Genomic DNA, 20,121 nt, shown 5'->3' on the forward strand with positions numbered 1-20,121 from the left:
CTGTTCATCAGCCGATCAAACGTTTAAGATCATAGCGCAAAAAACCTTAAACATAAATCCAATGTATAAAAAGGAATGAGTAATGAGTAGCTATGCCATTCTTGTTCATGAGCTGAAAAATGGGTTCGGCCATGCTTGATGCCAGTGTTTCCAGGAGGCAAGTGGGAATGTGCTCCAGTTGGTGAAGATGGCTTCACGGAGGGCACCCACTGTCTGGAACTCATGTCCATTTTTGTAAATCCCTCCCCAAATGTTCTCCATTGGATTTAGATGAGTGGAACTTGCAGGATGGTCCAAAAGAGTAAGCTTATCCCTCTGGAAGAAGTCCTTTTGTGAAGTGCAGCGTTGTCCTATTGAAAAAGCAAGTCATTACCACACAGATGAGGGCCTTCAGTCAACATCTCCACATAGCCGGCTGCCGTCTGACGCCCCTGCACAACCTGAAGCCTCTATTGTTCCACTGAAGGATCATGATGGCACCCCCTCCACTGTGCCATTTGGAAAACATCCCAGGTGGAATATTCTTATCATGCCAGTAACGTTGGAAGCCATCAGGACCGTCAAGGGAGAATAAAACTTTCTTCCACCTTTCAATGTCCCATGTTTGGTGCTCTCCTGCAAATTCCAAACCGGCCAATTTTGAAGAGCTTTTTTCTTCTTAAAAGCCTTCTCTGGCAGATGGCGTCTGATTATCGGACTGCACTCGGCCCCACTAACAACCTTAATTTGGGCCGAGGATGGTCCTGTGTCTTGACAGACAGCCAATGGGATCCTCCGGCTCAATTTTTTTGGGTCTACCACTTGACTTTTTTGTTCCATGAGCCTCAGGATGTTTTTCAGAAGTTTGAAATGACTGTCTTAGTGCATCCAACCTCAGCAGCAATGGCACGCTGCCAGAGGCCTTGCTTATGCAGCGCAACGCAACAATCCCACCGCCTTCAAAGAGAGAAAGCTTTTTTGCCTTTGCCATCAAGAGATCATGACATTGTGAATACCTGACACGAAGTGACATTCATTACACATTTTTGCCAACATTTTGCCTTTACAAGGCTATGCTCTTAAACTTTTGATGAACAGCCTATTTCACGCTAATGATTTTTTGCAGTAAATGTCTTGCTGTAAACATTTTTTCCTCACTCCCATTTATAGATCCAACAGTGCAAAATGTAAATTCCTGCCATTGTTCAGCTGGTTTTAGCATTTTGATCAGGAGTGTATATGCAGAATTTCACCCCAAGTAGCAAGTGAAAAAAAGTGGCACAAAATGAATAACAAATAAAAATCTGTTCCGAATCTTATCAGATCAGGTTGTAATTATTTGGTGCTTTTGTAGGGTAGCATTATCTTTTGTTTCCAGAAGCAGTTGCAGATGTGGGTGACACTTTACTTATGATATTAAGATAGAGCGTAGTTATTGACTCATTGTATTCACAGCTACTAAATGTTTAAGCCTGGTCTGCTGCGCTCTGAGTGTTCTCGTCTCCTGGCAAATGTAATGACTGATGTTGCCGTGTCGGAGTTAGCCACCAGTCTTCCACTTCATGTCTGAGTCTTTTGCATCATTTCTCTGCTGTGGTGCATACTTTGGAATTCTCTCCTCAAGCTGTAGTGCTGATGAAAGTTTTAGCGAGCTGCCTGTTAAATTGTGACGCGTGCCCCCGGTGTCGGTGAGCGCGAGCTGGAAGGCGCACGGTTATGTGTGGCTGCATCGGTTTGGGGCAGGGTGAGGTGACATGGTGTGTGTGTGCAACATACCAAACAAAGCCATATGCTTGTCCAAAGGTGATTCTTCTTGGGTTGTTTGGGTAGTCATTGTTCCCACAGCGGCACTCTTTATTGCACCCGTTCTCCATCAAGCTCACAATGTGTTGTGTTGTGTGTACCAAATGGCACTAAGTCAGCAGCAGCTCTGCTTTAGGCGGTGGCATCAGCCCTTTAATCTTTGCCAGCCTCTCCTCTTCGGCTTACTTCTCCCTCGCCGCCGACTAACTGCCCCTGACAGGGGAAGTGCAGAGAGGTAGACAGCCTGTCGACTGTGGGGCACATGCAAACAAAGGAGAGAAATAAAAGGAGTGGGAGACACAAAAAACTGACAGCTTTGGCTCAGGAGAGTAATTACAGGCTAGACTGAAATTAGCACAGACTAACACAGTAGAAAAAGCAGCAACGGCGCCCAGGAAAGCTAAGAAAGGGATGGGAAGGTGTCTGAGTCTGTGGGGGCTGAGGGAAAATTCTGAAATGTGTATCCAGAATTTCACAGGTGCGATCAATTCAAGAAGGTAGTGATTTGCGGAGGCTGAAACCTGCTTTTGTGTCAGAGAAATGTGAGAAGTTTCCCAAGAGGGTTATGCACTGGGATTGAAATAGAGAGTGAGTGAGGGGGAGGAAATGAAAGAAACAGGGTTGATAGGAGTTGGATGCGGTTTACAACACACCCTCTTCCTCTTTTTTTTCCCCCTCTGAAAGTGTCCTTTGAACCTGATCATTTCTCGCAGAACCATCCATCCATCCCGTCCATCTTCTTCTGCATAGCCGAGGTGGAGTTCAGCTCCTCTTGTTGGGTCCTAAGGCGTTCTCAGGTCAGTTGACAGACATAGTCTCTCCAACATGCCCCGGGTCTTCCCTCCTAGGGGTCGGACGTGCCTCCCAGGGAGGCATCCTAGCCAGATGCCCGAGCCTCCTCAGTGCGGAGGAGAAGCCGTTCTACTCAGAGTTTCTCCCAGATGACAATGCTTCTCATTTTCCCTCTAAGAGAGAGCCATCCTGCGGAGAAAATTCATTTTGGTCTCCCGTTCCTGCAATTTTGTCCTTTCGGTCACTATCCAAAGCTCATGACCACAGGTGATGGTAGGAACGTAGATCCACCGCCAACTTGAGAGCTCTGCCTTTCGACTCCGCTCCCTCTTCACCACAGGGGACCAATGCAGAGTCTGCATCACTGCAGATGCAGATCCGTCTGTCAATCTCACGTTCCATCCTTCCCTCACTCGTAAACAAAACCCTGAGGTACTTAAACTTCTCCACTTGGGGCAGGATATCATCCCTGGCCAGATGGTACTCTGGGTGAAAACCATGGACTCAGACTTGTAGGTGCTGATTCTCATCCCAGCCGTTGGCCATTGACACTTGGCTGCAGACCGATCCAGTAAGAGTTTAAGGTCACCACCCGATGAAGCCTGCGGGACCACATCATCTGCAAAGAGCAGAGACCAATCCTGCAGCCACCAAACTGGATAACCTCAGCTCCCTGACTGCGCCTAGAAATTGTGTCCATAAAAGTAATTTGTGACAAAGGCCAGCCCTGGCGGAGTCCAACCCTCACTGGAAACGAGTCTGAATTATTGCTGGCAACGTGAACGAAACTCTGACACCGGTTATACAGGGAACGAACAGCCTGAATTAGGTGGTCCAGTCCCGCATATTACCAGTATACTCCCCACAGAACCTTTAAATGAATTCCCCTTTGGTGAGTGTGTTCATTAGTTTAAATATGTCTGATAAGCCTGGCTTGTAAATCAGGCGTAAAGCAGCCAGACAATAAGCGCTAGCATCATGACTAATGGCGCCACTTTAATGTAAGAGTACCATTAGAGCTTGGAGAGGAGATGCCCACGGTGAGTTCAGGTCTGCTCTGAGAACACATAAGTGCAACTCTTGCCATTGTCGCATCAAGATTTTTATCTCTTCACTTGAGGATTTAAATAGGATCTGAGCTGATGACGGAACGTCAACTTAATTGTGATGAATAAGCAGCCTTTTGTCACTGTCGTGCTTCCAGGCTTTTTTTTGTGTGTGTGGCATGTAGCATTTATGTGGTCTCCATTCAGCATTTCAGGAAAAGATAAAAACATGGAATCTAACTAGGTTGTGGAGGCTGAGTGACTTTTAATAAAGCCGAGGAGCTGCCAGTCTGCAGGCAGTTATTCGTCCTTCAGGTCTGATTGGCCATGAATTACTTTCAGTGACTCCTTCAGTGTGAGGGTGACAGGCTGCCAATACCTGCCCACATCGTGCTCAATGAACTGTCGAGGCGAGTATCAACTACTTTTATTTTACTCTTTTGTCCTGGAGTGTGTAGCTGACGAGAGCCGTAAAATATCTTTACATGTGGCATAAGTCTGGTGTGGTACCCTAGATGGCGCCGCCTATTGACAACGCACAGGCTGGTTACCTCACACTGAAACAAGACACTCTGCTGTCTTGTACACCCACCGCTGTGAGCTATACACAGTATGACGCAAATATAACCAGCTCTGCTGTTTAATAATGTAGAGGTTTGGCTTCTTTTTTTTTGTCTTTTTGTTTTTTTTACCCCAACTGAAATGAAAAAGGGTTTTTAGGATTTGCTGGTGACAAGACATTTTTTAAGACTAAAAAGTACAAACAGAACATGAATTTTGATTTTTTTTCCACAATTTTGAAGTGTTTCTCCCTTTGTTAACAACATTGTCTGTTGGGCTTATATGATTATTTTGTGTTATAAATGGATTCATATGATGATACTTCACCCCCCATCTTGAAGCCACAGTGCTACAAAAAAAAATCCCTCCTCCAGTTTTGAAAGGTACTGAACTGGATAATCAATATATTGCCATGTGCATACGTGTCTCCAAACAGGCTGGAAGAGGATTCACTTTGTGCATTGGTTTCAGCATTTTGCCACGTTTGCTCCATAGAACAACGGCATGAATGCAGTGAGCCCTTTTGTCAGTCAGTCTTTTTGTTTCAGTGGGTGGAGGCGGGGTCGCCTACACAGAGTGCAAAAGAGTATAACGTAGTATAAATTCAATCAGTAAATTGCAATATATTGTCATATATTAACTTTTCTTAAAAGTAAAGTTAAAATCTCATCTCGTCATTCTCGTAGACCCAGTCTTGTGTCTCATCCCGTCTCGTGACACCCCTACAGCATTGTTTTTTATTATTGTTTATGATTGTTATTGTTTAGTCTTAAATAAAGTCTCTTATTTCAGTGACAGAGACATTTATTTCATACACTCGTCTGAGCCAGCGCCAGCGCCTCTGTTTTTGCATGATGTGGTTCCAAATCAAGCTAGATTTCCAAAATAAGCGTTGCTACCAGTCAGGTAGCTGAGAAAGGCAGAAGAGTACAAAAAATAGGAAGAATGGATGCAGGATGCCAGCGTAGTGCCTATAAAGTCATCCTTCACAGTATCACGGTCCCGCATTGTATGGCACTTTTCACTTTAGCTTACATGACATTACCTTAAGACTGCATGAAGTCATGAAGTCAGCCATGGCATGTCCCACATATAGGGTGAAAAAAAGTTCTCCTCCCATCCCATGTGGAAGTGGTAAGTTTTTTGCTTCTTGAGTTAAGAAGAAATTAATTTGAGGCTAACTGGTTTGCTCGTTAGCTTGCTAGCTAGAGGCCGTCTTGCGTCCCTGCTGCATAAGAGTTGTGCAATGTAATGTAAACAAAGAATAAAAGGAGTGTAAAGATGACTATGGGGTGTTATTTCATATCTTCAGAGCTCTAATAATGTTAAAAACTGTATTTAGAAAGTCATTAACAGGTTTTCTATGCTCTATGAAACTATTCCATTTATTAATATTGAATCCTATATTGTGGTCAGGTCTGGAACCAATTATCCGCTGTAAACGAGGGACGACTGTATCTGTATGTACTTTTTTGGTCCAGTATACTTTTCTTTGTGTCTTCTACCTGAGTTCAGCAAGGCATGGCAGCAAGCAGCATATCATGTGCTGTGTTGAATAAAGGTTATTCTTTCAGTGACCATTACTGCTCAGATTTGTGTTCCAAATAAAGATAGAATTTGGAAACTGTGCCAGTTACTGTCTCAGGAATAGAACTGATGTTTTCAGCCAGACATCACGACACTGGGTGTGAAGGAAGAGGAAGATGGTCCTATTATGAATGTAATATTGTGCTTATAGTACTATTTCTTTGTGTATTCACATTGCCAACAAGAGCTTCACAGCGATTGGAATTCATTTCCATTGCCTCGCTTCACCTCCTTCTGTTGAAATGGTATAAATATTGCCAGTAAACCTATTCTGTGTCCAATATGTTGAGTTAAAAAAGAATGCCGTTGGATACAGTAGCGATAATAACAATGAAAAGCAAATGTTGTTGTCTCAAATGATAATAATTTCCGCATTGTAGTTATAGTGCAATCAATCAATCAAACACAGACGATGACAAATCCCACTCGCTGGCTCAGACAAAGAGAGAGCATTCCAGTGTTTCCCCAAAGACCTTCATTTTCTTTCACAATTTGAACAATGCAAAGTGATTAGCAAAAACAGTTTCACAGTTTTCTCAGCCAAGAGGGATGATTGAATGTGTTTTTTTTTTTTTTTTTTTTTTTTAGATGGACAAATAAGTTAATTGCAGTGGTCTTCCCCATCCCTACACAATGACTTGACTCAGATTACTAACATATAAGTGTTTCAAAAGAATTAAAAGCTCAAAAACTGGGACAGACAAAACAACATATGCAGAGCAACCAGCACTATAAAACATACAGACACATACATTCTTGGAATAATACAAAGTGGATTCAGTGTTAAAGGAAAACTGATCTTTTTGGAATTTTGCTCATCATCTACAATCCTTATGTGAAACATGACCACACGTGTCTTTCCCTTTTCTGTACATTCTAAAGAGAGAAAAACAGCTAGCATGTGGGAGCTAACAATGCACGTAATGGGACACACCTATTTAGACTATAAACCCCGAAGGAAAAAAAAAAAGAAAAAAAAACGCCAGCTCTCTTCTATTGACATAATGTGATCTGTTTATAAACCAAGCTACAGTGACATTGTTAGTTTGATGAACTACTTTTCTGGCGCAGCACCTCACGCCACTACTGTGACAATGCGATAGGACACCAATCTGTCCTGGCTTGGAAGCAAGAACAAGTATATGAACAATGATGAATGATGTGTAATGTATTAGCCCACATTGTGCACAGCTCGCTGGACTGTGTATATAGCTATGATAAAGCACTATGTGCTCCATGTATCACAATCAACAGATGGACAGTTGTCCGTCTGGTCCAGCTGGTGTGGGGCATCTTTTCCAGTTGATTTTGGGTTGGTGGAAAAAAAGTTTCTACCACTGTAGGGTTTGTTAGTGCTAACAACTCTTCGTTTGTTGTGATGCAGTCACTTGGAGCAGTGTCCTCACTATATAGACAAAGCCTTTCCATCCATGGTAACACTGTATGTAGCACTCCATTTCTGTCAGCATGGCTTCGCAAGCTCCACATTTCAAGTCATGCCAATCCTGACTCTCTTGCCCCCTGTCTGGTCTGAGTTTTCTCCCCCTCTTTTTGCTCGTTCAGCTTCTAAAACCTGTAGCTCATCCTTCATATATTCAGGCTCAAAAAGATAAGGTTCTGGATCCTCATTTATCCAAAAGCAGGCGGCGGCTCTCACAGAGTCGGCCATGATTAGTAGCTGCAAATAGACACGCCCTTTCTATGCTGCTGCTGTTGATGGAGGTAGCGTTCGTTCCTATTTACGTACATGTATTGGCTCGGTGAAATCTATGTGCCCACGAAAGAAGTTCCAGTAATGTTTACAAGGGTCAAAATACAGCAAAATAGTGTATTCCATGTTATCATGAATGTACCTGTTATTGCATGGATAAAAAAACATAAAACCTTGTTGGCGTTTTTTTTTAGAGGGCTTTGTAGTCTAACGTTCATTGTTAGCTCCCTCTTGCTAACTGTTTTTCTTGCTTTAGAATGCACAGAAAAGGGAAAGGGGAACGTGTTCATGTCTCACATAAGGATTGTGGATGACGGGCAAAATTTTAAAAATGTCAAGTTTTCCTTCAACACCCACCAAAAACGCCATGATCCAAGTTGTTTGCAGTACAAGAAAATGTGGACAAATCCAAACTTCACAGCATCGTACTGAGCTGTTTGGCTTCTCTGGGGGGGTTTTGCAGTGGGTGTGCATAGATATGCATACTTTATGTTTGTGCCTGTGAGGGAGTCTAGAGTTCATGAGAGATGAAAGATTGAGCCAAGGGTGTTTCTGTGTGCCCTGGGCTGACATGGGAGAGTGTGTGGCTTTGAGAGCAAGATAGCGTGTGATAGTGAGAGGAGGCGACTTTCCCTTGAGACTGGCCCTCTCCCTGCTCCGAGCTCTGGCTCGGCAATGTTGACTCTGTGGGTTTGGCTCCAGCTGACGTCCCAGCCCCGCCGGGACTGCCCTCCTGCTTGTGTCTCTCCCAGGCTGAACTCAGCTTCACAGCCAGCGCCAACAGGTTCTTCCCCAGGAACACTGTGGAGACTCGGGGATCCCTATACCACAGCATGCCTGCGCCCCTCAGGCCCAGGGTGAAGATGTTGATAGTGACCAGGCTGAGCCAAGGGTACAAGGCCTCCTTACGGGGCCCCCTCTGTCCTGGAAGACCTGTGGCCCCCAGTTCTGTCAGGGCCACACACGGTAGTAGTAACAGGAGGGCATAGCAGTAAAAGAAGACTAAGCCCTCCGCCCAGATTGGCAACCTTTGTTCAGGCCCCGGAGCCCCTCCTTGGGCCTCCCACAGGCCAGCCTGCAGATCTAGCACATCCAGAAGGTCCACCACCACCCACAGCAGTCGACCCCGCACTTCCTGTTTCCGGCGTTGTGGGGTCATGTAGTCGGCCCCTGTGAGGATCAGAAACAGCGAGGGCAGGCAGATGGACAGTAGAAGTGTCAGAACCTTTCTGGCAAGCGGGTCGGGCGGCCGACGCTCCTGCCTGTAGTTGTGGCAGACGAAGAAGAGCTTGAGCTGGAGCAGTGACAGGAAGAGGAACCACAGGGCGTTGGCAAAGCCCCGCCGCGACGACCGTGCCTCAGACACCACCCCGGCTGACACGAAGCGTAGCGCCAGCAAGAAGCCCAGGTCACCTAGCAACACAGCCACGCACTGCCACACGCTAGGACCTAGGACCCCACGAGCCCCCAGCATGCTCTGCTCCAGCAGGTAGAGGTCCACCACTGCCATCGTGCTCACCGTGACCAGGGTGGATACGCACACCTGGGGCGTGGGCACCATGCCTGCAAAGACATGCAAACACTTCTTCTAATCTTACAAAGTGACTTTTACATTCTCGGGAGAAGAAATATGTTTGTAATTCATGACATGTGCGAGTCTAACATGCACCAAAGGTATAAAAAAAAAAAAAACAACAACTTAAATTGTGTTTGTTTCTATGGTTCACATTGTCTGTAAGACAGCAAGAACTCTTCATCTTTGGTCAAAGCCACTGCTGTGATGATGCATCACACATATTCCAAGCTCTGCTGTTACTACAGTTTTATCTCACTGTTTTCATTATTAATTATACTGGCTCTGGCGCAGCTTGGTGCCCTGTCACCGCCCTGTCTGTGCTTCATTATCTTGCTCGTGTAGGCTCCTATTTTGATGCCATCTTGTTTCAAACAAACAATGAATTGACTTATTTGTGTGGCGTCTTGTTTGACCGCTGTGTTTGTGGACACTGCACAATGGGGGTATGCAGACACGGTTTCATGTGGCTCCTTTTGGCAGCTCATAACTCCGGGACCGTATAAACCTCAGTATTGATTTCAGAATGAGCAATGATCATTGACTTTACAGTGAAATTGAATCGACGTCTCTTTATCATATGGCGGGACACAGACCACTGCACTGTCCCCGGGCATGTTAACCCTTCAGATGGATCGATGGCATTGTAATAGCAAATCAATACCAGCTCAGGTGTATTGTAATGGTGACAGTTGAGCGTGATTGAGCGAGGTCCTGTATGCATGATTGCCTCTGAAAAACGTCTGCCACTGAAACATGAGTATTGATAGTTTCCCACCTCCCTTCCTGACACACTGAAGGGTGTATGCACACTAGGCCATTTGCCCACGATTCCCCCCTCCTCCACACTGAGCATTCGTGCTACCACCCGTTAGCCTGTCCCATCTCTTGGAAACTTCTGCAATTTCCCTGATATTGTGGATTATTTCCAGTCGTATTTTGAGTTAGTTTGATTATTTCAATTGCAGAAGGTGGCTGCTGTCTTTAGTTACTTGCGGAGACGCGATCGCAGTTAGTTAAATGACACATTTTTATGATGTACACAAATGTAGTCATGAGTGTACTGTCAGTTTTGACTTTTGTTCAAATTACAATCGTCCCTTGCTATATCGCTCCCTCGCTATATCACGGTTTTAAAATATAATTAATGAATAAATGATGGCCATGTCAAACTGAAGCCACTGAGTTTTTACAGACTAGTGTTGATTGTCGTGGACAAACTGCATCCCTTGTTGGCTCAATACGGGTGTTGGCAACCCTATGTGACACAGCACACGTGGGGTTTGCCGCCGCACTCATCGGTTGTTGTGATTGGCTTTGAAAGGCGTTTTTCACGCAAATCGGCCGATACTATTTAGCGGCCGATGGATTGTGGATGTTGGGTGGATGTAACTTTAGCTATGATCTAAATTGTTGCGCGGTCACTCATGTGGAGAAAAACACACAACTGTGTCGACCGTTAGTGGCTATTGTTCTGGCAATTTTCTTTTTATTTTATTACCAAAGCTTTGGGAAGGCGCCAATCGAGCAGAGAGGACATTCAATGTGGTTGTCTCCTGGAGAGTGCCCCGAGACAAAGAAGACGCACAGGCTTATATAATGAGGACATGTCAGCACATACACAGAGGCTGTTCATGCAAAACAGACATTTCTTCTCCCCAGATAAGGAACAATAAATCAGAACCACCGCGAGGCACCACTAGGATACCTCTGGCTGGGACCCTGGAAGAAATATATGAGGGCTGTTAGACTGTTTAGACTAAACTTGGGAGAAGAAAAGATGACTAAAATATTAATTCTGCTATCACACTATTAAAGACATAAAGTACATGAATATATGAATGGAGGAAGCCAAACGTTTGTACTTTGTCATGTAAAAAAGAAGCCAATCACACTGCAGCGATCTGTATTGTTTGTGCAAATTGCGAGCCATCCAGGTCAAGATGCTCGTCATAAATTGAATAGAGGGCAACAGCTGTGTCTCGCAGGTAAGTGTTGTGCATAATCACTTCAACAGAGACATAGTTGGCAGCACAGTGTGGCTCGTATAAGTCTTTGTCATGCGTCTGTGCAGCCGCTAGCAGACGAAAGGTGTTGCCAGGACTTGCAAAAGAAAGAAGCCACTAGCTCTCTGAAAACAAGCCAAAAACAAGAGGGGAATTGGCAAGCGACTTTACAAAAAATCAAGCCCAAAGTCGCTTATAATAAGCGCATCTAGCAACGCTGGCCAGGATGCTCTGTTTATACACTTCTGATAAAAATTTTAAAATGAGTTGAAAAATTGCAAGAATGTACACTATTGGATCTTAAGGACGTTCTAAGTAGCTAAGTAGAGGACAACTGCAATTTTGTGACTCGTCTACATTGCGTGCCGTGCCCTGACCGCAACCCTTCCACATATGCCAAAGGAGGGGAAGTGTGCTGTGCTTCGGCACGGATCAGTGATCTTTTTTGGTGGGGGGATTTTGCCCATCATCCACAATCTTAATGTGATACATGAACACAAGTCTTTCTCTTTTCTGTGTGTTCTAAAGATATAAAAACAATAAAAAGAGGCACCTAAGGATGCACGTAATGGGACGCACCGATTTCACTTATAAAGCCTTCTGAAAAAAACCTTCAAAAAGCGCCAAGAAGGCTCCATTTCCGTAATGTGAGCTGCATTGTTACTATTATTATTATTAACATTGTTATGCCCAAGAACTCGCCACTAGCCAAAGGTAACGCTACATATTGGAGCTGTTTTTGCTTTTGCTTTTGTTTTTGTTTAGTCATTCCGTTCTCTATTTCTATGTGGTATCAATGTGCCCAGGAATTAAAATACAATATTCAAAACAGGGCAAAATACTACTTATGACATGTTATCATGAATGTACCTGTTACTACATGTTCACAGCATGGATAGAAAACCATTCAACCTTGTTGAAGCTTTTTGGAGGTGTTTTAATAGCGGCCTTGCTCAGCGGACTAGGTGTGTCCCATTACGTGCATTCATTAGCTGCCTCTTTTAGCTGTTTTTATATCTTGAAAATGCACAAAAAAAGATAACATTGATGACAACATGTAATACTTACAGTATTTTGGTCATTTTAAGCATCAGCGGAGTTCACATAGCAACAGAAAGGAACGCTACACCTAGCGTCAAAAACAAAAACACAACAGCAGTGGCAGCTGCTCCAATATGTAGCATTACCTTTGGCTAGTGGCCTGAGGCATTGTGAGCAAGTGTGTAGTGAAGCTAGTCGCTAGCCGGCTAGTAGATGTGGTGTGGCGAGGTGTCACTACGCCAGTAGCGTAGTTCTTGGGCGTAACAATGTTAATAACAATAATAAAAATGTGGTTAATAAGCAGCTCACATTATGGAAATGGAGTCTTGTTGGCTCTTTTTGGAGTTTTTTTCAGAAGGCTTTATAAGCGGAATAGCTGCGTCCCATTACGTGCATTCTTAGCAGCCTCTCTTAAGCACTTTTTAGACATTTACAATGCACAGAAAAAAGAAAGACGTGTGTTCAGGTCTCACATAAGGATTGTGAATGATGAAAAAAAAATCGAAGTGGACCAAAACACGGTACCAGTGGCCGAGTGGGAGTACACCCAAAAGAGCCTCTGCACTCTGACACCAAAAACACATTTGATAACCTCTGCATGTGTATGAAAGTTAGCATAAGTCTCAAGAGTGAAAGATAAATAGGCCTGTTGGCTTTCTGCCTAATAATAAAGTGTTACTGCATGATGTTAATAGGTCATAAATAAGCTTAAAGGGAGGGGGTGAAGGAAGACCCGAATATATAGAGAAAATGACTTCTACTCACTTCCATGATGGCTGAAATATCACAGACGTTTTGAGTGGTGTGTCCTAAAGCTGATGAATCAAAGCCAGATGAGTTTAATCTGCTCAGAGGCCTGGTGGGTGGACATGCGTGGATCACACCCACGTTTGTAATATCTGATTGTCTCAAAGCCCATTGTTTCATCACCCTCTAAAACTTGATTACGGCTGGCCTAAAATTGGATGAATTCCTCATTTTCCCCTCCGGGGCTGGCAAACCTGATAATCTGCAAGATGGCGGCGGGGAAGTTTTATAGCCTTTCTGTTGCAGCCTCTTCAGCGATTCCACCTGCACATTAAACGGACAAGGGAAATCTTTTCCCACATGACTGCTCGTGTTCTATCTTCTTGTTGCATGTCAACGGCATACAATTTGCTGTATTGCGAGAGAGGGACCGGGCTGACAGCCCACCTGTCCACTCAGCTCATCAATCACGGGCCAATTGATCACGCACACTCCCTCCTCCCTGTCTTCTAGGTGACAGTGTTGTTGACAAGGTGAGGCAACCAATTTCGCTTTAAGCATGAGTAATGGCATATAGGCAAGTGTGCAGGGGGAAATGATTGTTCCTCCATAAACATGCACTCTTGTCTGAGTTTTGTTACCTCCACCAAGGGCAACATTTCCATCCTCGTTGTTGATTGTTTACACAAAAACTACTTTCCCATAAAATGGATGCAGTGGAGATTTTAACATTGCGTGACAAAGCCTTTTTCAACATTTTCTTTAAAGGGTCACTGACGTGATTTATCAACTTTGCTTAAATATGTTATATATTGTGTTTGAGCTAGCTCTCGCTATTCGCTGTTCAGTCTCATTTCCACAAATGACATCAGGGTGACACCTCTAAGCTAAAGCAGAGTAAACAAACGCTTGTGGAGGTAGATGGTGGACTTGCTTCAGCATGTTTTTCATCCTAATAGTAGTCATGCCAAAAAATTGTGTTGCTGCTGGAAGTTCACAGTATTCCAGTGATAAGTGTTAGTAAGTTGGTTTTGTTTTCCAAAAGAGGAAGACAACAATGGATGAAGCATGTGCAGAGAACAAGAGACTGATGCACGCCCACCTTGAATTCTGCTCTTTACAGTGATCATTTCACTGATGACTGCTATGAAGAAACACCTTTACAAGAAGCATTTGGCTTCCAAGTACGCTTTAAACAGATTTTGAAAAAGGATTCTATTCCGCAGCTACATAGGAAAAAAAGACAATAAGAACGACATCAAAGTTGCCACAGAACAGAGTAAGTCATGTCTTCTAAAGCTAGCGACAAGGCTGTAAAGCATTATAAATGGTATCTAAACACACACAGCGATAGTTATGTTTACTGTGGGGGCGGCAGCGGTGATTAAATATATCATAAATCATGCTATAAAAACCCCCTTATGCTTAATAACTCATTCAGTACCAAAGATGCATGTATACTTAACCCGAATGCCCGATCCCAAATATGTATTTACCCGTCTTTTATGTTTTTTTTTTTGCACGAGAGGCAAAAATAGGTGATGACCCAACTGCACACAAATGGCTGTCACTTTGAGAGCAGTTTTAAGCCATGAAAACGGCCATGAGGTGGCTTAAGTGCATTTACTAAGAGTTGGCATGTGAATTTGAATGGAAAAAGCATACATGACAGCAAGGAGGACTGTAGCGTGCAGAAGCTTACACATTGTAGGGAAATCTTAATGCACACATGCACATGCATGCACAGACATGCACACATACAGTTCAGTTCCAAATGTGAAAATTGTAAATAGTTCATGGTGTTATATCTGTAAATCAATTGTTACATTTGATGTGAAACAACCCATTTTGTGTTGTTTATTTTGGTATAGTTGTTTTAAATATTTGAGAAGAAAAATTTGTGTCAAAGTAAAAGTTATGCTTGAAATGTATCTTTTCACAAAAAGCTGTTTTTCTTCCTTTTTTAGTTGGGAACTGATATTTTCCTGAAACCTACCTATGTTCTACTGCTGATTACTAAAGAACACAAAAAGGTAGAAACAAACGTGTTTTTTCTGAGGAAAGACGGCAGTCTAATGTTTCTTTTGGTAGGTTCCATGTTTGTATAACCATACAACACAATATTCTGTGTGCCTGGAAAGATCAGTCAAAATGGTCTAAAATGGCCATCATTGAAGGGGTTGTCTTTTTAAAAATGGCTGGGATTGAATTAGTTAAGAAGCTGATTTAAAAGTAATTTACACTTACCAGTCTGTGATTTGAAGGCACCCAATCTTCATCTCCATGTCCTACGTTTTCTATTTCAGTTGAACATAATTACAAACAATATATAACATATTTAAGCAAAGTTGATGAATCATGTCAGGGACTTTTTAATTTCCCATGGGGTTAGGGTTAACAGAAATTTTCTTTAACGGCACTATTTTTTTTTAACGTGTGATTAACGTCCTGTTTGACCCTCGGCCGACGCCATAGTTTGAGGAAATACAGCAGATGTGGAGCCACAAGCGGGAACAAATATTGAGAAAGAAAAGTGTATTTTGAATGGTAAGTTTAGCTTCAAATCTCTGGCAGATGGCTTTCTCCACAAGACCAAAGTTATTTGTATCTACTGTCGCTGTGAGTTGAGTTGTCATGGAGTACGTTGAGTCTCAAATGCTAGAGAGAGGAGAGAAGGTACTGGAGCACTATTCTTATCACTCACTGACGTAAGTCTTACTGCAAAAGTACAATTTATGGATGTAGGTATGTATGTGTATGTATAGTACTTGATTAATCCCACAGCAGGGAAATTCACAGCAGCAAGCAAGATACGCAAGTAAAGAACACATAGTGACACATGGTTCAAGTGGTGCAGGTGTTGTAGAGCCTGACAGCGGTCGGTATGAAGGACCTGCGGAAACTATTGCGGAATTTACTGCATTTAAGTATGCTCGGAAATCCCAGAAAATACACCTACACTCAAAACATGTGAATTCAACTTAAATTACGTGCTGTCTTTGAACGCAATCCTTCATGGCGCATAATAACGCGGTTAAAGTGTGATTCGAATGTTCTGCTACTCTTTAATAGTAGCACATATCTTTTAGCATGATTTAAATGTTCATTTCATTTGGAGCTGTTCATACATACAAATTATATATATAGTCCTGTCCTGTCATTTATCTTTCTCTTCATAAAATACAGCAAAAATGGGCATATTTCACACATTGTGACAAATGGTGATTAATAGGGGTGTCACAAGATCTCACAAGATTAAAAATGTGTCGTGGGCACTAGACCAGGGACGACAATAAATACATTCATTAATCACCCAACGAATGAAAATGAACTCTCAATATATTGCCATGTTTTCCTCCAAACAGGCAGGAAGAGGTTTCACTCTGAGCATTGCTTTCAGCACCTTGTCACGTTTGTTCCATAGAACAACGGCATGAACGGAGTGAGCCCTTCTGTCTGTCATACAGTCTCTTTGTCTTGGTGGGTGAAGGCGGGGCCACTAGCATACACACAGTGCAGAAGAGTAGAAATGAAATGAGCAGATTGCAATATATTGTCATATTTTTTTATTGTACTTTTCTTAAAAGTAATGTTAAAATCTCATCTCGTTCTCGTAGACCCAATCTCGCGTATCATCTCCTCTCGTGAACAGAGTGTCTTGTGACAGCCCTACTCGGTGCCAAAACAGAAAAAAGATTAAAAATGTTAAAATTTCGACTTTCTTTCTCATTAGAATACGACTTTTTTCTTTTAATATTTTGTAATTTATTCTCCTAAAATTAAAAAACGATTTAATCTTTCTTTTAAATGTTCTTCTCCTAATATGACTTTATTTTATTCCCATAATATTTTGACTTTATTCTTGTAACATTCTAACTTTTCCCCCAAACTAGTTTCCAAAAATTACAACTTTATTTGGTTTTGTTTGTCATAATATTAGGACTTTTAAAAAGCAACAATTTGTTAGGTTGAAATCGTTACTTTTCCTCACAATATGAAGTTTTTTTTCTTGTTAGATTACATCTTTTTTCTCTTAATAAACTGTAATATTATCTAGCCGCTAGCATCCACACACGGAGTGTAGGAGAGTAGAAATGAAATGACTAGATTGCAATACATTGTAATATATTACATTGTAATATATTTTTTCGTTGTATGTTTCTTAACAGTAATAGTAAAATCTCATCTCGTCTCATAGAGCCAATCTCGCATACACTCTTGTCTCCTGACCTGAGTGTCTTGTGACATCCCGGGTGATTAATCATGATGAATTCATTAGAAAAACGTGATTAATTAGATACAATTTGGAAGCATTTGACAGTCCCAGTAATTTTGCATTGCAAAAAAACGTCATTTTGAATTTCCTTTGAAAGACACCACAGGTGGCACCAGGACAATGTTTGTGTCTTTATGGGCAAACTCATTCATTAGTAGGGAGGCATGGGGGGGCTAATCTCATAACTGAATCCATCTTCAGTGCAAAAGCATGACTTAAAGAGAACATATGTTGATTTTTCAGGTAGCTGGCCAAGTGCCTCCTGGGGGGGGGGCTTGTAGCAGTCACAGCTGTTTGCATTGAAAGGTATTTTTAACAACCATGCAAGCCTTATCCCGGTGACACCTGTTTCATAAGCGGCCCATTACAGAGAAGACGGTGCATGGTGGATAGTGAAGTGAAAGAGATTTAGTTACCAGAACCATTCGTCTTTGCACCCGGGTGCTTCGATGATGCTCCAGGCTTGATTTACAGGAAGTAGAGGCTGTCTGTGACCAATAAAGTGGCTTTTTTATTGCTGCTGATAAGCCGCTGATGAAGTCTCACGGTCCGGACTGCATGTGGTGCTTCACCATGGTGAAAGGAGCGGAGGCGAGTTTATCGCAACAATAACAACAAAACGAGAGAAGCAATGCATCCTCCGGTGCAGATGTGGCATCGCAGATGGAAAGAGGAGGAGGAGGAAGGCTGATTCGATTCGATCAGCTCGCCGCAGTGTCGTCTCGCCAACCGGAGAGCATCCGCTGTTGCTTCGGCTCGGCTTGGGCTCCGGTCGTGGCTCCGAGGAGGGTTCCAAGTGGAGCGGAAGCGCGCGGCGGCGGTGATGCGCAACGCCTCCGAAAGTGGCGTGCAGAGCGTGTGCGAGTTTGGCTGGGTACGTTGTTCATTTGTAAGCAGGTTACGTGCTCCTCAACGGACCTCCCACCCTGCCCACCCGATCAAACACCACTCTCAGCTGTATGAAGTTTACACGGAGGATGCTGTGTATGTTTGGGCTGCTAATTGATTGCTGCTGTGCAAATGCAATCATGACGATGGCACTTTTTTTTGCAGCATTTTCACGGGGGTGTATGGGCTCCTTCCATATTTTTCCCTCCCCAGTTGATGAGGAGGAAGTAGAGCGAGAGATGCTTGGAGCCTGTAAACACAGAAGGCAGATGATACAAGTTTAATTAGTCGTCGTCCTCTTCCTCATCTTCAACCCAGGGGTCTCCACACGTTTTCCACCAAGAGCCACATAGTGAAAAATGAAAGGATGCATTGATACTTTGCTACTTTTAGGATATTTTGTAAAGCAACTCAGTTTGCTAACAAGTTATATACATTTCATCTCAGCTTTGTCATATCGATGAAAACGCCTGTTATTAGTTAGGACTTCGGTCTTTGTTTTTTTCCTCCATTTTTGCTGGGGTTTTTTTTATTTCTTCTTAAATATTCTTCTTTTAAAAAAATGTTCTCATAATAGTATGACTTTACAGTCGTCCCTCGTTGATGGCGGTTAATCGGTTCCAGACTCGACCGCGATAAGTGAATTTCCACGAAGTAGGATTCAATTATTAGAGCCCTGTAGACATGAAATAACACCCCTATTTTCTTAAATGACGGCTAGCGCTAGCATGGCCAGCTACCTAGCTAACTAGTTAGCCTCTCCAGTTTACTTATTTTAAACACAGGTGTTTGCAAATGGTACATTTATTTTGTTTTGTTTGTCCTAAGATTATGACTTTTAAAAGTCAGATTTTTTCTTTAATATTTCATTCCTATGCTACTAAAATGAATGTTTTTTTTCCTCCTCATAATATTATGATTTTATTCTAGTGAATGGTTGTTTGTCTATATGTGATGTGCCATTGGCTGGCGACCAGTCCAGGGTGTACCCCACCTGTTGCCCGACACACGCCACAAACTCACAGATAAGCTCCTCACACTTGGCCTGTCACCCTCCCTCTGTAACTGGGTGTTTAACTTTCTCACAGGCAGGCCCCAGTCAGTCAGAGTCCACAATCGCACATCCAGCTCAAGAATTGTGAGCACTGGGACCCCACAGGGGTGTGTGCTGAGTCCGCTCCTCTACACGCTCTTCACCTACAATTGCGTGGCCTCCCAGAACAACACCAGCATCATTAAATTTGCGGATGACACTACAGTCATCGGCCTGATCACTGGTGGTGTTGAAACGTCATACAGAAGAGAGGTGGCGGACCTCATAGCTTGGTGTCATGATAACAGTCTCCTTCTCAATACAGATAAGACCAAAGAGATGATCATCGACCAAAGAACAAGGGAAAAGGAGCCGCATAAACCCCTGTTTATTGATGAGACTGAGGTGGAGAGGGTGAAAACCTTCAAGTTCCTTGGCACACACATCAGCGAGGACCTCACCTGGTCTCACAACACCCAACAAATTATGAAGAAGTCTCAAAGGAGACTGTACTTCCTGAGAAGACTGAGGAAATTTGGCATGTCCACCACAATCCTGAGTTGCTTCTACAGATGCACTATGGAAAGTGTCCTTACCGCCTCCATCACTGTTTGGTACGGTAACTGTACAACACGAGATAGGAAGGCACTCCAGCGGGTGATCAAGACCTCACAGAACATTGTTGGGGCAGCCCTCCCGTCACTGCAAGACATTTATAAAACTAGAGTCCTACGAAGAACACACAACCTCATCAAGGACAGCACACATCTACAACACTCATTCTTCACACTCCTACCGTCAGGCAGACGCTACAGGAGTTTGAAGTCCAGGACGCTACAGGAGTTTGAAGTCCAGGACCACAAGGGTGGCAAACAGCTTTTACCCACAGGCCATCAGGCTTCTCAACGAAGCACTCACACACGCCGCACGCAACACACACACACACTCATAACTGTATTTATTTATTTATTTATTTATTGGTATTAATGTCTCTTCTGTTGTTGTTGCTTAATTTATTGGTATTTATGTTTCTTATGTTCTTATTCTTTTTCTTGTGATTTCTTTCTTTTTTTTGGAG

At 43.1% G+C, this 20,121-nt stretch overlaps 2 protein-coding genes across 4 annotated transcripts in view; one reads left to right on the forward strand and one right to left on the reverse strand.

Moving 5' to 3' along the window:
* Positions 1-20,121, forward strand: part of mrpl11 (mitochondrial ribosomal protein L11) — a 68,760-nt gene that overhangs the window by 29,012 nt on the left and 19,627 nt on the right. The gene's annotated exons all lie outside the window — the stretch shown is intronic.
* On the reverse strand, positions 6,326-18,037 carry tmem265 (transmembrane protein 265). 3 transcript variants are annotated; one of them, XM_054792964.1, is made up of 3 exons: positions 17,539-18,037; positions 15,094-15,143; positions 6,326-9,042 (listed from the first exon to the last, which is right to left on the reverse strand). In XM_054792964.1, exon 3 carries the CDS (start codon positions 9,038-9,040, stop codon positions 7,991-7,993), a length of 1,050 nt encoding a protein of 349 aa, XP_054648939.1. In that variant the 5' UTR covers positions 9,041-9,042; positions 15,094-15,143; positions 17,539-18,037; the 3' UTR covers positions 6,326-7,990. The 3 variants fall into 3 exon arrangements, with proteins under 3 accessions (XP_054648939.1, XP_054648938.1, XP_054648937.1); XM_054792963.1 differs by having other exon boundaries at positions 6,326-15,143; XM_054792962.1 differs by lacking the exon at positions 15,094-15,143 and having other exon boundaries at positions 17,539-18,035.

This window comes from Dunckerocampus dactyliophorus, chromosome 11, assembly GCF_027744805.1.
Source record: "Dunckerocampus dactyliophorus isolate RoL2022-P2 chromosome 11, RoL_Ddac_1.1, whole genome shotgun sequence".
In the NCBI taxonomy this organism is placed as follows: domain Eukaryota; kingdom Metazoa; phylum Chordata; class Actinopteri; order Syngnathiformes; family Syngnathidae; genus Dunckerocampus; species Dunckerocampus dactyliophorus.